The 15,696-nt window shown below is 42.0% G+C and overlaps 4 protein-coding genes across 4 annotated transcripts; 1 reads left to right on the top strand and 3 right to left on the bottom strand.

Annotated features, from left to right (window-relative positions):
* Positions 1-677: 677 nt before the first annotated feature.
* BCR41DRAFT_393665 (hypothetical protein) lies at positions 678-2,093 on the bottom strand (the record flags this gene model as incomplete). The annotated part of the gene is made up of 5 exons (XM_022028583.1): positions 678-1,370; positions 1,459-1,470; positions 1,571-1,729; positions 1,818-1,872; positions 1,972-2,093. The coding sequence occupies 5 exons, from the start codon at positions 2,091-2,093 to the stop codon at positions 678-680; spliced, it is 1,041 nt and encodes a 346-aa protein (XP_021884243.1).
* A 1,063-nt stretch (positions 2,094-3,156) lies between these two features.
* On the bottom strand, positions 3,157-4,566 carry BCR41DRAFT_393664 (hypothetical protein; the record flags this gene model as incomplete). Its single annotated transcript, XM_022028582.1, has 5 exons — positions 3,157-3,861; positions 3,951-3,962; positions 4,064-4,210; positions 4,301-4,355; positions 4,445-4,566. The coding sequence occupies 5 exons, from the start codon at positions 4,564-4,566 to the stop codon at positions 3,157-3,159; spliced, it is 1,041 nt and encodes a 346-aa protein (XP_021884242.1).
* A 1,724-nt stretch (positions 4,567-6,290) lies between these two features.
* Positions 6,291-7,698, bottom strand: BCR41DRAFT_368531 (hypothetical protein; the record flags this gene model as incomplete). Its single annotated transcript, XM_022026386.1, has 5 exons — positions 6,291-6,965; positions 7,049-7,060; positions 7,162-7,320; positions 7,423-7,477; positions 7,577-7,698. The coding sequence occupies 5 exons, from the start codon at positions 7,696-7,698 to the stop codon at positions 6,291-6,293; spliced, it is 1,023 nt and encodes a 340-aa protein (XP_021884241.1).
* A 2,487-nt stretch (positions 7,699-10,185) lies between these two features.
* On the top strand, positions 10,186-12,971 carry BCR41DRAFT_348372 (hypothetical protein). The gene is made up of 5 exons (XM_022023281.1): positions 10,186-10,418; positions 10,565-10,739; positions 10,825-11,070; positions 11,174-11,661; positions 11,754-12,971. The coding sequence occupies exons 1-5, from the start codon at positions 10,296-10,298 to the stop codon at positions 12,876-12,878; spliced, it is 2,157 nt and encodes a 718-aa protein (XP_021884240.1). The 5' UTR covers positions 10,186-10,295; the 3' UTR covers positions 12,879-12,971.
* The last annotated feature ends 2,725 nt before the right edge of the window (positions 12,972-15,696 follow it).

Here is a 15,696-nt window from a genome sequence, read left to right as displayed (position 1 = left end):
ACTTATCAATCCTTTGCACTATCAAGTGGTGATTGTGTGTAGTGATTGCCGGACAACAGGACTCGCATACCTTGCTTTATACGCACTGCAGCGTTTACATACTCTGTCTCAATGCTCTCTGGCTTTTGAGACTCACTACTACATGCTTGATTTCTAATGTACTTTGAGGGGCTTCTATTCATCTCTATCCAAACAGGATTTGCCATTGAGTGGGTCAGGTCATGGATTACCTTTGATCGGATTAGTTGCACAACACTTTGGAAGTAATCTGTCGCTAATCTGGATGGAAGCACATGTAATTGATTCTGATCCTTCATTACACTGGAGTAATAGCCACTTGGAATGTTTTCTGGAGGTGAACGAGGAGATGGCAGGTGAAGCTGATGCGTTTGTGAATGATCTGTTGGATGGATCCCCGAAGAGAGTCAAAGAAAGAGCCGCTAGTTTGGATGGAGTACTCAAAGCTCTTCATAGTTAATACTATGCATCTGCTTTGGGTCGCCTTGACACCGATCATTTGCTAGGCTTTCGATATTGGCCAATGATATGGAAAAAGATCAATACCTCCATAAGGGTGAGCATATGGTTGACGTTGGCTCATTTATTGAACTAATTTGTAACACTTGCCACTATGAATGCCCATTACTGTTATTCACCATCCTATCGCTATTTCTCTTTTATGCAACTTCAAGTTTGGGGATCACAAATGGGGAATTAATGACAGTCATTCCATTGGCCAAGATCGGGTTTTTCACGGAGCCTTCAAAGCCTACGATTGAGTACGTATTACTCTGGGCTCTCAGGATGTCGTAGGCCTCGAGATTGTTGAACGTTGTGGTAGCTGTCATTTCGTTGTCGCCTCTGGCCAAGAAGAGGTCCGGAATACTGGCAACTCCGACTAACTCTCCGTTAGCATCGAGAAGATTGAACATCGCGTCTCCCAACTTCAAGTTAAGCTGCGACTGGTTGCGGACCTTGATCGTATGTACCATTGTTGTTTTACCTGAGTCAGCATCCTTGGTTAGGCTCGTTAGACTCAAGTGCTCAATTGGAATGGTATCCAATGTTCGCAAAGTGACAGGGGCCGAAATACCAATGTTGGTGGCTGTTAAAGTGTTCGGGGGACCGGTAGCACTGGACTCACTGTCGCGTGAAAAGCTAGGGATCTCGAGTGTAACATCGCTATTTCCATTAATGAGGAACTTACGGGAGGGCTTGCTTATCACATCTGCGATGAGCTTTGAGAATTTATCTTCCTGTCCTGATATAACCTCTAAAATAGTGTTTCCGATCGTAGACCTGAGGATGCTGCCTTTGACCTTAGCAGGAGCGCTTGAACACTCGTATTTTGCGATTGCGACACCGTCATCCTTTTTTTTAGACGAAAAGAAAGAAAGTTGTCAATGCCTCGTTTTTTTTAATAACAAGAGTTCTCTGAGACACATGAAGTATACCTACAATGACAGTGAACTAAGGAGCGGAGGGAAAGGGAAAAGCAAAATTAGTGACCATTATTATCCTTTTGGTGGCCATGCAGCATATTTCGTAACGAGACAGGCCTTCAACTTACACGACTAGTAATTTCCTTGACAGGCCAACTGATTCCAGGGAACGAGGCCAATTTCACCTTTAGGTCTGGTGCGGAAAATCCCACAGACCGAGGTTCAGGATTCGTAAAATCAAGAGTGGATTCGCCAAAGTCGATCTTTCGGGCAAAACCAAAGTCAGTCTATAAAATAAAAAAAGATTTAATAAAGGTATATATACAATAATAGTAATAAAATGTACTGCCCCTAAAAACAGAGAAACCAGCTTACCGCTGCAGCTGCAGCACATTCAGGAGTCCAAGCCTCTTCACCTTTCATGATAGCGCTACAGTATATCACATAGCCAAGTTAGGTTTGTGAAGTGCCTCCTTTAACATGGTAGTAGTTGACTACATCCTGCAACTATAAGGATGATAGACATTACCTCGCAAAACAACCGATAACTTTAGTACCATCAACCACTCGCTTGGTCATCGAAGGCATTGCTAGAGCGGTGGCAGTGAACGCAATAGCGCCTGTGGCTAGAAGCTGAGTGGAGACTTTCATGGTTGGAGACGCTGTAGTTTTGATGTATTGTTGTGTGGATTGAGATTTGTGAAGTAGTTCTCGTTAGAAAGCGAAGGCCTTTTATATCAAAAGTATATACTTTAAGCAATGGATTTAATTATAAAAAAAACAGTGTCGCAGGTCGGATATCCCTTCGGTACTGTGATATCAGTTGAAATAGGGACATCTTTGCAGCTTGCTATCAGCAACAGTTGAAAAGGCTCTCCACCAGAGCAACTTTTGCGAGATACTTTTCGCCATCTCTTTCTCTAAAGGCAGATGTAGACGAGTGTAATTACGGATAGGATGAAAATTCAAATGTCTGTTCGAAGTGTTTAATAAACATGCTTGCATACGCTATTCCAACAATGACTAAATCAAGTCCCATAGTTGGACATCATTTCAGTATCCCTTAGCATTTGGTCCTTATGTAGTAGTATGTGCTTCGTATTGGGGTCAAGAATAGAGGGAAGAAGTGCGCTGCTATACCCATCATAACGCCAAGTCCGTAATTAGCCAGCAGGCATTCTGGACTGTTTGAGGAGCTCCCCATCGTTTAGAAATGTAAATTCGCCAGAAGTCTTGATGTCAGTCAGGAAGGAGATAAATTGATCGTTAAACATAAGATACCATGTATCTAATTGCCATGGAGCTATCCTGGGTTGTTTTTATGCAAATGAAGACTTACACATAATCTTGGCATCCGCTCGGGGACTTCCATGGCATTATTTAATGATGTTGAGGACTCGATTATTATCCAGTATTTACTGACTAGTGTAATATAGTGAGTAGCAATATTGGTCGCCGTAGGATTGGCTTGAAAGGAGAGCAACCTCAGCTGAAGTGGATATGTCTGTGAATGGTACGTTAGATGGATCATGGAGGCCATAGTAAAGGATATGTATAGTGAATAAAAGTGTTTTAGTTCAAGGCTTGGAATGGAGCAGTGGTCATTGACATGAAGAAAGAGTCAATGCCTCCATAAGAATGAATATGTGGTTGACATTGGCTTCTTTATTGAACTGATCCGTGGTTCTCATATCTATGAATGCCCGCTGCTTCTTTATGCAGCTACAATTTGGGGGATTGTCATTTGAAACTTAATGCCAACCATTGCTTTAGCCAGGATAGAGTTTTTCACAGTATCTTTAAAGCCTACTACTGTGAACGCATTGCTCTTGGTTGTTAGGGCATTATAAGCATCGGGATTAGTGAACGTTGTGGTAGCTGTCACAACGTTGTCACCCATGGCCAAGTATAGATTTGGGATATTAATGACTCCCACTAATTCTCCCTTAGCATTAAGTACGTTGTATTTAGTGTCTCCTAGTCTCATATTCACCTGCGAAGGGTTATGGAAATTAGCCGTATATACCAATGTAGTGATACCAGACTTAGAATCTCTGGTAAAGTGCTTTTGACTTAAATACTTGACCCAAAAGCCCTTAACGCCTCGCAAAGTGATGGGAGATGAAAAACCGACGTTGGTAGCAGTTAAGGTTTTTGAGGAAGCAGAAGGAGAAACAAGACTACTGACCCCGCCAAGGAGCGGAATGCCGGGAATCTTGATTGTAACATCGGCATTTCCAGCGATGGTGAACGTATGTGAGGGTTGTATCACCAGGGTTTCGATGAACTTGGATATCCCATCCTCCTGTCCTGGTATAGTCTTTAGAGCAGTAGTTCCGAGTGTGAACTTGAGAATCCTGCCTTTGACTTTGGCAGAAGTGCTTGGAGCCGTAAGCTTTGCGATCGCAACTCCACCATCCTTTTGTAAGAAGAGAAAGAGAGAAGGGAATTTGTTAAAATTTTCATATTTAATAGCAACGATTGCTGAGATATACGAGGCATACTTACAATGATAGCAAACTAATGAGTAGTGGGAAAAGAGTATGATAGTCTTAGTAGCTATTGCTTTTCTCCTGTTGGCCATGCAGTATTATTCACAACGAAATAAATCATCAACTTACATGGCCAGAAAATTTCTTTACAGGTAGACTGATTCCGGGGAGCGAGGCCAATTTCACGGATACACTTGATGACAACGTTAGGTCAGGTTTCGTAAAATCAAGAGTCAAATCATCAAAGCCGGCCTCTTGGGTAATGCCGAGATCAGTCTATAAGGTATTAAAGGGAAAATAAAAGTATATATTACATTAGTCTAGCACGAAAAGAAAAAAAGACACAGGAGTGAGAAATCAACCTACCGTTGCAGCTGTAGCACATTCTGGAGTCCAGGCCTCTTCACCCTTCATGAAGACACTAAAGTATATTATATGATCGTGTTAAGTTTGTGAGGTGCTTCCTATAAGGAAATGATATTTGTCTACAGTTCACATGGCAGACGTTACCTCGCAAAACAACCAAGAACTTTCGAGCCATCAATAATCCTCTTTGACATTGAAGGTGTTGCCAGAGCGGTGGTAGTAAATGCAATAGCACACGCGGCTAGAAACTGAGTGGAAACTTTCATTGTTGAAAAAACTGTAATTTTGATATATTCTTGTGTGGACTGAGGATTGCAAAGTGATAGGTCTTTTATATCAAAACAACAAAGCCCAATAGTAACAGGAATGGTAGAAAAATTACCCACTACTTTGACACTGACTGCCAGCCAAATATTGTTTCACGCTAATTTATTTATTTATTAATGTAACTTTTTGGCTTTTGCCAAATGAACTGCCAATCTCATATCAGTATCCCTTTGCTTAGCCCCTTAGACAGCAGCCTTTACTGCATGTTGGAGTCTCAGGGTATCTTCACACTCCAAAGTCTCTCTATCCTACTGGCATACTAACCCCCGTAAACTATCCCAGCCCCGATCTCCTTTTCGGACTCATAAAAATAGAACTCGCTGTCCATTTCAGAGTGTTCGCCATAAGATATGCTCCTGTATCCCATAATGTACACCACAACATTTGAACCAACATTGGTATTATACATTGGTCCACAGATTGTTGCCCCGTCTTCCTGCGTGCAAAGAGCCAAACCACATTCTCCTAGCGGCCTTACTAGTGCCCTTGATAAACGGCTCCATCAGTAGGTATAGAACAAGCACTATCGTTCGATTGAATCCACCCCGATAAATATTTGTGACTTTGATGGCACAAGTAACATTTCGAAACGATAGTTTTTGTTGACAAGTCCTGGCGCATGATAAATAAATTGTAACGAAGCAATGATCTACGGGAGGACTTGGATGGGCTAATTCCTATAATGGCACACATCACTATCTTTTTGAAAACTATAAACGTTTACATGGATTTAGGGAACGTGAATAAACCATTTTAAGCTTATTCTTAGTGTGAGATATAAAGCATTCCATGTGTCGGAAATAATTTGCCAATGCGTAGACCATAATTGTTGCCTTATTGCTGCTGACTGCTGAATGGGTGGTCATCTTTTGTGAGTAAAAAGCACAGGCCTTAGTCGGAGCGTAACAGCTACCATAAGCGTATGAATGGACCTGATCAAATGGATATAAATTTCAACAGAAAAAAAAAACGACAGTCGACATACACGTAAGAATATATCCTTTGTGCCATCAAGCGGTGACTTTACATAGCCTAACTAAGCTTTGGTTGCTAGACAGCAAGGGGCCGCGTGCCTTACTTCCTGCGCGCTGCAGTGCTTCTAGTATCTTCGTCTCAACGCACTCTGTTGAAGCACATGACTGCATACAGGCTTTATGCTTGGATTTTAATGCGCTTTGAGAGGCTTCTATTTTACCTCCATTCTCTACCTTTACCATGTCTATTGAGGCGATGCTTACGATCGAGTCGATTTAACCATGGCTTACCTTTAGCCTGTTGAATTGCACGATACATTGAAGGTGATCTGCCATTATCCTCATTGGGAAGATATGGAGCTGACTCTGGTTTTCCATTAGACGGAACGATGATTGTTTGGAGGATTTTCCGGACGCAGATGAGGAGGTGGCAGCTGAAGTAGATATGTCTGTGAATGGTACGTTAGATAGATCATGGAGGCCATAGTAAAGGATACGTATAGTGAATAAAAGTGTTTTAGTTCAAGGCTTGGAATGGAGCAGTGGCCATTGACATGGAGAAAAGGCCAATGGGCCCATAAGGATGAATATGTGGTTGGTATTAGTTCATTTATTGAACTGATCTGTGCCAGCCCTACAACTATGAATGCACACTACTGTTATTCTGCACCTCATTGTGATATTTGTGCTTATGCAGCTTCAAGTTTAGGGATCGTAATTTGGGACTTGAAGGCACCCATTGCCTTGGTCAGGATAGGGTTTTTCGTGGAGCCATCAAAACCTACGACTGTGAACGTATTGCTCGTGGTTGTCAGGGCATTGTAGGTATCAGAGTCAGTGAACTTCACGGTGGATGTCATAACGTTGTCACCCATGGCCAAGTTGAAGTTTGGGATATTAGCAACTCCCACCAAGACACCGTCAGCATTGAGCAGGTGGAACGCAGAGTCTCCCAGTTTCAAGTTAAGCTGCGAAGGGTTATGGATATTGATATCATGTACTAGTGTAACGGCACCTGAGTCTGCATCCTCCGTAAGGCTCACTAGCTTCACATGCTCTATCTGCACAGAGCTGCCCATGCATCGTAAAGTGAAGGAGGACGAGACACCAATGTTAGTAAGAGTTAGGAGCTTCGAGGAAGCAGCACTGGTTCCAGGGATTTGGCCCTTGACGTCAACATTCCCGTTGATGGTGAGTGTATAAGTGGGCCTGCTTAGCACAGCTTCTATGAACTTGGAGAACCCATCTTCTTGTCCTGGTATGATCTTTAAAGCAGTATTCTCTACCGCAGTCTTGACGACGTTGCCCTTGACCTCGGCAGGGGCGCTTGGTGACTCCATCTTTACGAGTTCGACACCATCATCCTTTTGTTGGAAAGAGAGGGAATAAGTGTCAAAACTATATTCACCAATAGAAACGATTGTTAAGATAAACGAGGTACACTTACAATGAGAGTAAACTAAGAAATAAAGAGAAAAGAGTAAAGAAGTATTAGCGGCTATTGCTTTCCTTCTGTTGGCCATACAGTGTCTTTTGCAATAAACTAGACTATCGACTTACATGATTAGCAACCTCTTTTACAAGATAGTTGACTCCAGGGATCGGTATCAGTTTCGCGTTTGCACCTGATGAGGAAAATCCCAAAATCGAGGGGTTAGGGCCCGTAAAATCGATACTCATATCGGCGAGGCTAAGCTCTCGGATAAAACCGATATCAGTCTATAGAGGGTTAAACGAAAGAGCGCTATAGAATTTAAAAGAAAAGGTCTGTCCTGGAGAAAAAAAAAAAAGCCAAAGAAGAAGCGAGAGCGACTAGTTTACTGCTGCAGCTGCTGCACATTCAGGAGTCCAAGCCTCTTCACCTTTCATGAAGACACTATAGTATATCATATAGTCATGTTAAGTTTGCGATGCATTTCATTTAAAAAGGCGATATTTGCCTACAACTCGCAGCTACAAGGACGACAGACATTACCTTGCGAGACAACCGATAACTTTAGTACCATCAACCACTCGCTTGGTCATCGAAGGCATTGCTAGAGCGGTGGCAGTGAACGCAATAGCGCCTGTGGCTAGAAGCTGAGTGGAGACTTTCATGGTTGGAGACGCTGTAGTTTTGATGTATTGTTGTGTGGATTGAGATTTGTGAAGTAGTTCTCGTTAGAAAGCGAAGGCCTTTTATATCAAAAGTATATACTTTAAGCAATGGATTTAATTATAAAAAAAACAGTGTCGCAGGTCGGATATCCCTTCGGTACTGTGATATCAGTTGAAATAGGGACATCTTTGCAGCTTGCTATCAGCAACAGTTGAAAAGGCTCTCCACCAGAGCAACTTTTGCGAGATACTTTTCGCCATCTCTTTCTCTAAAGGCAGATGTAGACGAGTGTAATTACGGATAGGATGAAAATTCAAATGTCTGTTCGAAGTGTTTAATAAACATGCTTGCATACGCTATTCCAACAATGACTAAATCAAGTCCCATAGTTGGACATCATTTCAGTATCCCTTAGCATTTGGTCCTTATGTAGTAGTATGTGCTTCGTATTGGGGTCAAGAATAGAGGGAAGAAGTGCGCTGCTATACCCATCATAACGCCAAGTCCGTAATTAGCCAGCAGGCATTCTGGACTGTTTGAGGAGCTCCCCATCGTTTAGAAATGTAAATTCGCCAGAAATATTGATCTATTTGTACTTGCACACTATAGTCATATTATTTTTCTGTCGTGAATGGAGTTATAGGCTAATAGGTCTACTTTCCGGCTATTGTAGACAACTATAAGGTAGTGCCTTCAACTGTTGACCTTATGTGAGCCAATGGGCCAAACACGCACATCTGACAATGGAAAGGGGCTCGTCCTCTATTCAGGTGTAGTATATTTTGTGGAATAGGTATATTTACTCGAGTAGCCCAATTCCTTTAGGTTTAAGTTATCGTCGTGTTATTCCGAGGTCACAGCGAGGTTCTACCTATCCTTAGTCTCTACAATATGACCAGTATCCCGCCCTCTTCTCAAACAACTTATTAATACTCTACCAAAATGTATTTTATTAGGCTTAAGGAGCTTCATTTCGTCACCTACTGGATCTCCCGGCTAGTGAAATTCTATTAGTAAAACACATTTTGGCAAGCTACTGTAGATGAGTTCAGTATCAATTTGACAAAATGGTTGTGTAAGATAGCTCACGGATGTTAAGGGTCAACCCATTTAGGTGCTTCAGTATGAGTGTAGAGCTAGTCTAGAGCGGATACAAAAAACATTTGATACTACTGTTGATCGAGGATATGTGAGAAACATTGTAGAGTGCTGAAAATGCGCCTTTCTTCAGAAACGTGTCTATCTTCTGAGTGCTACCGGTCGACCACAGGTACATGGCACATGCTGTTCCCCAGAGTGGAAGTTAGACGATGTAAACTGTGACCATGCGGGCGCCTTGTTGTATATTGGGCACAGGAAATTCCGGTATGGAACGTATTACGACTAAACATGGAAGTATTTGAAATCAACAGCTCGAAAAATGACACAAGTATGATATGTAATTCTTCTCGCTTTCTTTTCTGTCTACCAGTTTGCCAATCAAAACTTCCATGCACTGTTCCAATATCATGCAACGATCTTATACAAATTGCAAGCTGTAAGCACGGCTCTTCTTAGCTGAAGACTATATTCTGGTAGAAGAATATCCACACGCGCCTGTTTCAGATTGTATAAACAAATGAGTGAGAGTGGGATCCTCATTGTAAATGTGTACGAGAAGAGATGTAATTCCTGATATTCTGGCTGCAACATCGGTTATTATTCGTGAAGGAAGTGCATTGTCCAGAATGAGACTACAGAAGATGGAGTTAGTCGCTTGTCAATGCTTACTAAGGACGGTGGTAAATTTTGTCAGTCTGCGAGTGAAGTTATTGTTGACCCTGTAGTTGCGTTATTGCTGCTTTGAGCGCTGTGGGACGAATGTTGTCTGGGAACGTAAGTCCTTTGGGAGAAAAAGTTGTATGAGGTATATAGTTTGGCAATCTCTAGCAACATTGATGGATATTAAAGGCGTCACTCGGGGTACGATAAAGACGGGTGTCGCGATTGACCAGATATTGTTGCAAAATTTAGGGGCAGATGTGGTAGGAGATTTAGGTCGTTTTGGTGGATTATGAAGCCGGTCACTTCCAGCTGCAGATAGATAAATAATTCTAACACAATAAAAGAACACACACACTACTCAAAGACTGGACGAGAACAGTCAGTACTCAAATGGCTCTTGTGTAAAAATAAGGAACCTTTAATGATCTATGGCTACTAACGACGAACGTTGTGAGGGCTCTTTACCTGGACGAGAACAGTCAGTACTCAAATGGCTCTTGTGTAAAAATAAGGAACAAGGAGCCAGATTTTCCTGAGCTGTTGCTCGTTAAATAGTTGGTGGCGAACCCTCTACACGTGACTAAAACTAAAACCAACAATATTTACATGAGCACGGTCCTGCAACCAACCAACCAACGCCGCACGTCAGAGACGGATGGCACGTGCCCAAAGTTCAAAAAAGAAACGTGTGCATCTTACAACCCTCCACCTAATCTTTTATGCTTCGCCAAGCCCTTGTCACATCCCATCCTATTCTCGATTCACATTTACCATTCACTGACCAAAAGTATTGCTTTTATGCGCAACTCTTCCCTTTCATACATTTCGACCAATGTTATGCATCATTAAAGCAGCTCTTGCAGGGGAGCACAGACGATTCACCCTAGCCACTGTCGACAGAAAAAATATTCAATTTGAAGCAGCCAAACTCACTTTCGATGCCTTGCACACAAAGGTAGACCATGGGATATAGCTCTAGATGCAGAATAAAGACAGCAAAAATCATATCGAGTGGAGCTCTCACTTAATTTCGTCGTCGTTTGTTCATTTTCCCTACCAAAAAATAAAAATAAAAATAAAAACTTGTCTTACGCTCTTTAGCTTTGTGTCCTTTATGGCCAGCAAGAGTTGACCATCCTCTTCGAGGAGCGACCAGGGACTTGTCGACTGGTTAAGAGCGACATTGATGTTCTTAATATTGTCATGCAATCCACTTTGCATCTACCTCCAAGCGCCTCCACTGTGCTTGTCAAGCTGACTGTGGAACCCCAACCAGGTAAAAAAAAAAATAAGCGATACTATGTAGTTCTTGAGAAATCATATTCCTTATCCTTCCTTATCCTTCCCTATCATCATTATAGAGATAAAGGCTCAGGTTCCTGATCCACAGCAAGATGAAAGGGGCTCTGATCTTACCCGCGATTGCTCCGCACGCTCAGCAACACCTTCTTCTGCATATACCAGATATGACAAGTTTTCGTCCAATAAAGGCGAAAACCATTGCATAATATCCAAACCCAATAGCGAAGTCTGCATGGGAAAGCAACTTCCTATACCTCAATGCCCCAGAGGTATTAGAAAACCGGAAGAAGATATGATTAATGCAGGTACGCTTCATCTATTATAGGCATGACTTGTTCTGACGTTCGTATCGACTCCACCGTTTGATTCATAATCGAGTTCCCATTAATGAAATACTGTTGATTTTAGATGTAATACATACGAATGTTTTTTGTGATATCTGCTTTAACACCATCAAGGGTATTCGCTACAAATGCCAAGACTGTGATAACTACGACCTTTGTCAGAACTGTTTTTGTCTGGCTTCAAAGAGGCACCATATCAACCATACCTTCGAGACCATTGAGAAACCATTCCTAAGCAAGAGGATTCGTGATCAAGCCTCTGGAAAGAGTTCCAATGCCACGTCCGCCTCTCAAGCCTCAGCAATTGCGCACCCAGCCAAATGTGATATGTGCAACCAAAAAATTTGCTATGGCACGCGGTACAAGTGCATTGTTTGTCCAGATTATGATTTATGCCAGAAATGCAGGCCTTTTGCTAGGACCCAACATAAAGGTCATAGCTTTATGCCCATAGATTTCCCTGGTCAGGTCAATATAAGCGTAGATAAGACTCCTCATCCTGGAGTCGTGTGTGACGGTTGCAATGAAGACATATTTGGCGTTCGCTACAAGGTAAATGATGAATCTATTTGAATGACTTGTATGAAGGTTTATTGCATGATATATCATAGTAACGTCACTGTATCTTGTGCTATATCCAATAGTGTGGCAACTGCCCCGATTACGACCTATGTGGAAACTGTGAGGCTTCTCCCAGCTTTGTCCATGATCCTGATCACCTCTTCATTAAAATTCGTAAACCAATTAACAGTCAATCGATGTCGCCATTGCAGGCCTTGCTTCCCATGATGTACACCAATGGGAGGGCTAAGGAAATCAATTCTAACGTCCGGCCAGTGGGTCAAACCTCTCTTCCCTCTCCACAACAAGAATGTTCTACTTCGGTGCCACAGATAGAGGTGCCATCGAAATTGAGCCAGAAGCGCAGGACAATCGACGCAACTCTCACAACTCAAAAGGAAGACAGTAAGGCACGTGAAAACCCTGGATTAGACCAGACTGAAGAAATTTGGAACGCGGCCTTTGTTAAAGACATCAATTTTCATGATGGCACTCCCATCCTGGCAGGCTCACAGTTCCTTAAGATTTGGGAGATATCCAACACTGGTCCTAATGAATGGCCCACTGACACTGTTCTCCAGTACATTGGAGGTGATCGTATGTTCACTGATGCAGATTCGGATACCAATGCCCCTCAATTCAAAACCTGTCTGGCAAAGGTTGGTGAGTCTACCTATGTGTCAGCTCACTTGAAAGCACCGGGGTCGCCTGGACGATACGTGTCGCATTGGAGACTTGTTACGCCCTCGGGAGAACACTTTGGTCAGCGTATCTGGTGTGATGTATTAGTAGAGGAAGGAGGGACTGAGAGTAGCTCCGATTCGATGGGATCTTCCTCTATGATATTCCCGATGGTTGATTATCAGGACAAGAGTAGCATAGACAATACCAGTACTGAAGAGGCTACAACAGCTGTCACGGACATGCTAGCAAATATGGGAGTCACTTCAACAGCGTCCTCAGTCTTAACGTCCCGTTACATATGCGAGCCCTGGTTGAAGGACATATATATCGGTGATACAACTGGTGCAATATCAGTGTCTGATGATCAGCTCTCGATAACCTCGGAACAACATATTGCACCCTCCAGTGTCTTCTCTACTGACGAAGCTGATGATCAATCCCAAACAGAAGCAGATAGTGACACAGATGTGTCTTCGGAGCACTATTTTTCGGATAATGATTTTATTCTAGTATGCGATATGTGAGCATATGAGTTGCCACATAGTCATTGTCATTGTCACACGATTATCAAAATGAGAATAAACAGTGGTTCGTAAACAGGACCTTTCAAATTGCAGTAAAACCGTTATAATAGAAAACGACCCTAATCTTCATAATCAATCTTCATTATGTAGTGCAATGACTCTACACTTGCTCTTAACAACCATCAAATCTAGCATAGTCTTTAACGCAAGCCGGAACAGGCAGCTGCACCGTATCAACTTTAGCAATGTTTCTGCCCAAAAAGTAAGGCCCTGCGAGACAAAAGTGAATAAATACGCCTCGGATGTGGTGTAGCGCGAGGGTCTCATCCCTTTCTCACTTATTTTCTTACCTCTACATAATTCCTAACCATCGAGTCTCTATGCAGTGCTCTCTATCTTCCATATCAACTCCTTTTTTTTTTTATCTGATCCACGCCCGCCATTTATATACTAATTGCAGCTGTTACCCTTTAGTCAAGGGTTATGCTTGTTATCCAGAGATACAGTACTAACCAACTTAGCAGGCCACCTATTTAGCTCTAATAAGGTGATAGTCATGGTCTATACATTGGCATAATATATTCAACACACATCAAAACGAGCCGCGAGACCGTGGCTTCGCCACGGTCGGTTCTTGCCTTGTTAGATAATCCAATGCTTTGCCTGGTTTAAAGAAAATAGTAAACTATAGTTTTATACGGGGATGAGGGCAACAGGCGCTTTGTGAACTATGCAGCTGCATCTTTCTTCTTGTATACTAAAAACTTATAGTATTGCCTATTATCCGCCAATACTGAAATGCTTAGCTTTATTTTTGTTATTGCATCGGTTTATTTCTGGCGAAGGGACTACGCTTGTTCTCTACTGCTATCTCCTTTTGCCGCTGTTACGTCTATTTATTATTTATTATTTATTATTTATTATTATTTTTATTTATTAATATTATTTATTATTATTTTTATTTATTAATATTATTTTTATTTATTAATATTATTTTTATATATTAATATTATTTTTATATATTAGTTAAAGAGCCTCTCAATGTTACGCCTATATTGAAATACAATGGACCCATGGCAGCAGCGACGAACATGACAAGAAACTATGCCCTCAAAACGCAAGAAATGTGGTAAGGCCTTTTTATTTTTTTATTTTTATTTTTTTTTTTTGAACATATAAACATTAATGATATTTCCTCAACTGATAGAGACAGAACGAGTTTTCACAATCGCACCGTTCCTTCTTCCATTCCACGTCCGTGTATAGGTGCTGTCGTCCAGGCCATGTGCGTAGCTCCTGCCCAAATAATGAAGAGTAAGTAATTTCGGTATTTAACAATCGTAGAGAACTTTTTTTTTTTTTTGACATGGTAGTGGTTGGCGCATGCTGAGCTTAAGCTTATATGTATACCTTCTATAACTTGAATAGCGTTACCAGCAATCGTGCGCAGAATGTTGGGTCAATTCGAAGGCAAAGGTACCCTATTTTATATTCAAATGATTTTCATTGATTTTTGATATTCTTTTTTTAACCTTCCATCACTATTACTTGCTCGGAGGGCAAGCACCGTCAACCGGCCTCCTACAGTGTATAAATGCAGTGTCTGCAGTTGCCTAGGGAGGTAGTCGTAGACCATGCCCAAGTAATAAAGGGTGAGTTTTATTTTCAATGGTTCGATTTTGCCACTCTCTCATCAATAGACCTTTAAACCTTATTTTTTTCCTTTTCACCGCTTTAATAGCGTTGTTAGGGATTCAGCGCAAAATGGTGCCAGGCCTGTACGCATACGAAGTATTTGCTTTTGAAGGTGGTGAAGATGAAAATGAAAGACCCGTGCAAAGACAAAGGTGTGCTGCTTTTTGTTCGGATTTTTATTGGCTTATTATATTATACATTATGCGTTCTTAATCTTACACCATTACTATTTACCGTTGACCTTCAGAATACACGAGCGTAAAGGTGATTCTTCTGTCGAAGATGATTTCTTTGCCGAAAACAACTTTCTATCACTCGCTAGAAAAAGGTTTCAGCAAGATTCCGTTTCGGGTCCCAACATTATGCATTATAGGCACCGCGTCGAGCCGATGGTCAGCTGCCCTTATTGCGGTACCTTCATGTTTATTGAAGAATGTGTGTGCAACGCAGTAGCAAAAGCCGACCAGAATTTTCGTTGTGCTGTGGGAGAGGTCAAGTAAATATTCCTCCGCTCGAGCTTGATTGAACTTCTTGATGGCCAGAGCGGCAAGGTAAGTTATTCCGTAAACACATATAGGCATATAACTGCGCTCTTTCGTTCACGTCTATGGAAGTAAATCTTGATAAAGGCCTTGCGAACAACCGATATGGAGTGTATACGCTTCGTATCAACGGAGTGGTTGCTCATCTGATTGATCTTATGACGCCAGTTGGAGGTGCTGCCTCTCAGCTCCTGCAGGTTCATGCTCACATTCATGGCCCTGTTCAGCAAGCAAGGATCCGTAATAACCATTTTTGGGGGATTCCCTGATGAAGATCTGTTGTAGGAACTACAGTAGCTCCTTGAACTACACCACCCAATAGCCTATACGCTCAAGGGCACCAGGGAGCATGCGCACAAGGATATCATGCGGCTGAAGGTCGTCATCCATGCTGGGCCTCAGCATGAGAGAAGGGGGCAAAGGTGAATGCAGTACAGGCCCTCTCATCAACTGAAATCGCGGTGATAATGCCTGGCGACAGTAATAAGGTTTCTCAGCGAGATATCATAATAGAAAGCAGAGCTAGTAGTTTGAAAAAAAAAAAAAAAAAAAAAAAAAAACCAGTGAGGTCCATCCAGCTT

Source organism: Lobosporangium transversale (genome assembly GCF_002105155.1).
Source record: "Lobosporangium transversale strain NRRL 3116 chromosome Unknown BCR41scaffold_7, whole genome shotgun sequence".
NCBI lineage: Eukaryota > Fungi > Mortierellomycota > Mortierellomycetes > Mortierellales > Mortierellaceae > Lobosporangium > Lobosporangium transversale.
This window is presented reverse-complemented; position numbering and strand designations above follow the sequence as displayed.

Bases quoted from the DNA above. Each gene is read 5' to 3' on its own strand.
- BCR41DRAFT_348372 (XM_022023281.1), top strand. From the start codon at position 10,296: ATGTTATGCATCATTAAAGCAGCTCTTGCAGGGGAGCACAGACGATTC. The intron at 10,419-10,564 runs GTAGACCATGGG...TACGCTCTTTAG, and splicing joins TCGATGCCTTGCACACAAAG to CTTTGTGTCCTTTATGGCCA. The intron at 11,662-11,753 runs GTAAATGATGAA...TATATCCAATAG, and splicing joins TATTTGGCGTTCGCTACAAG to TGTGGCAACTGCCCCGATTA.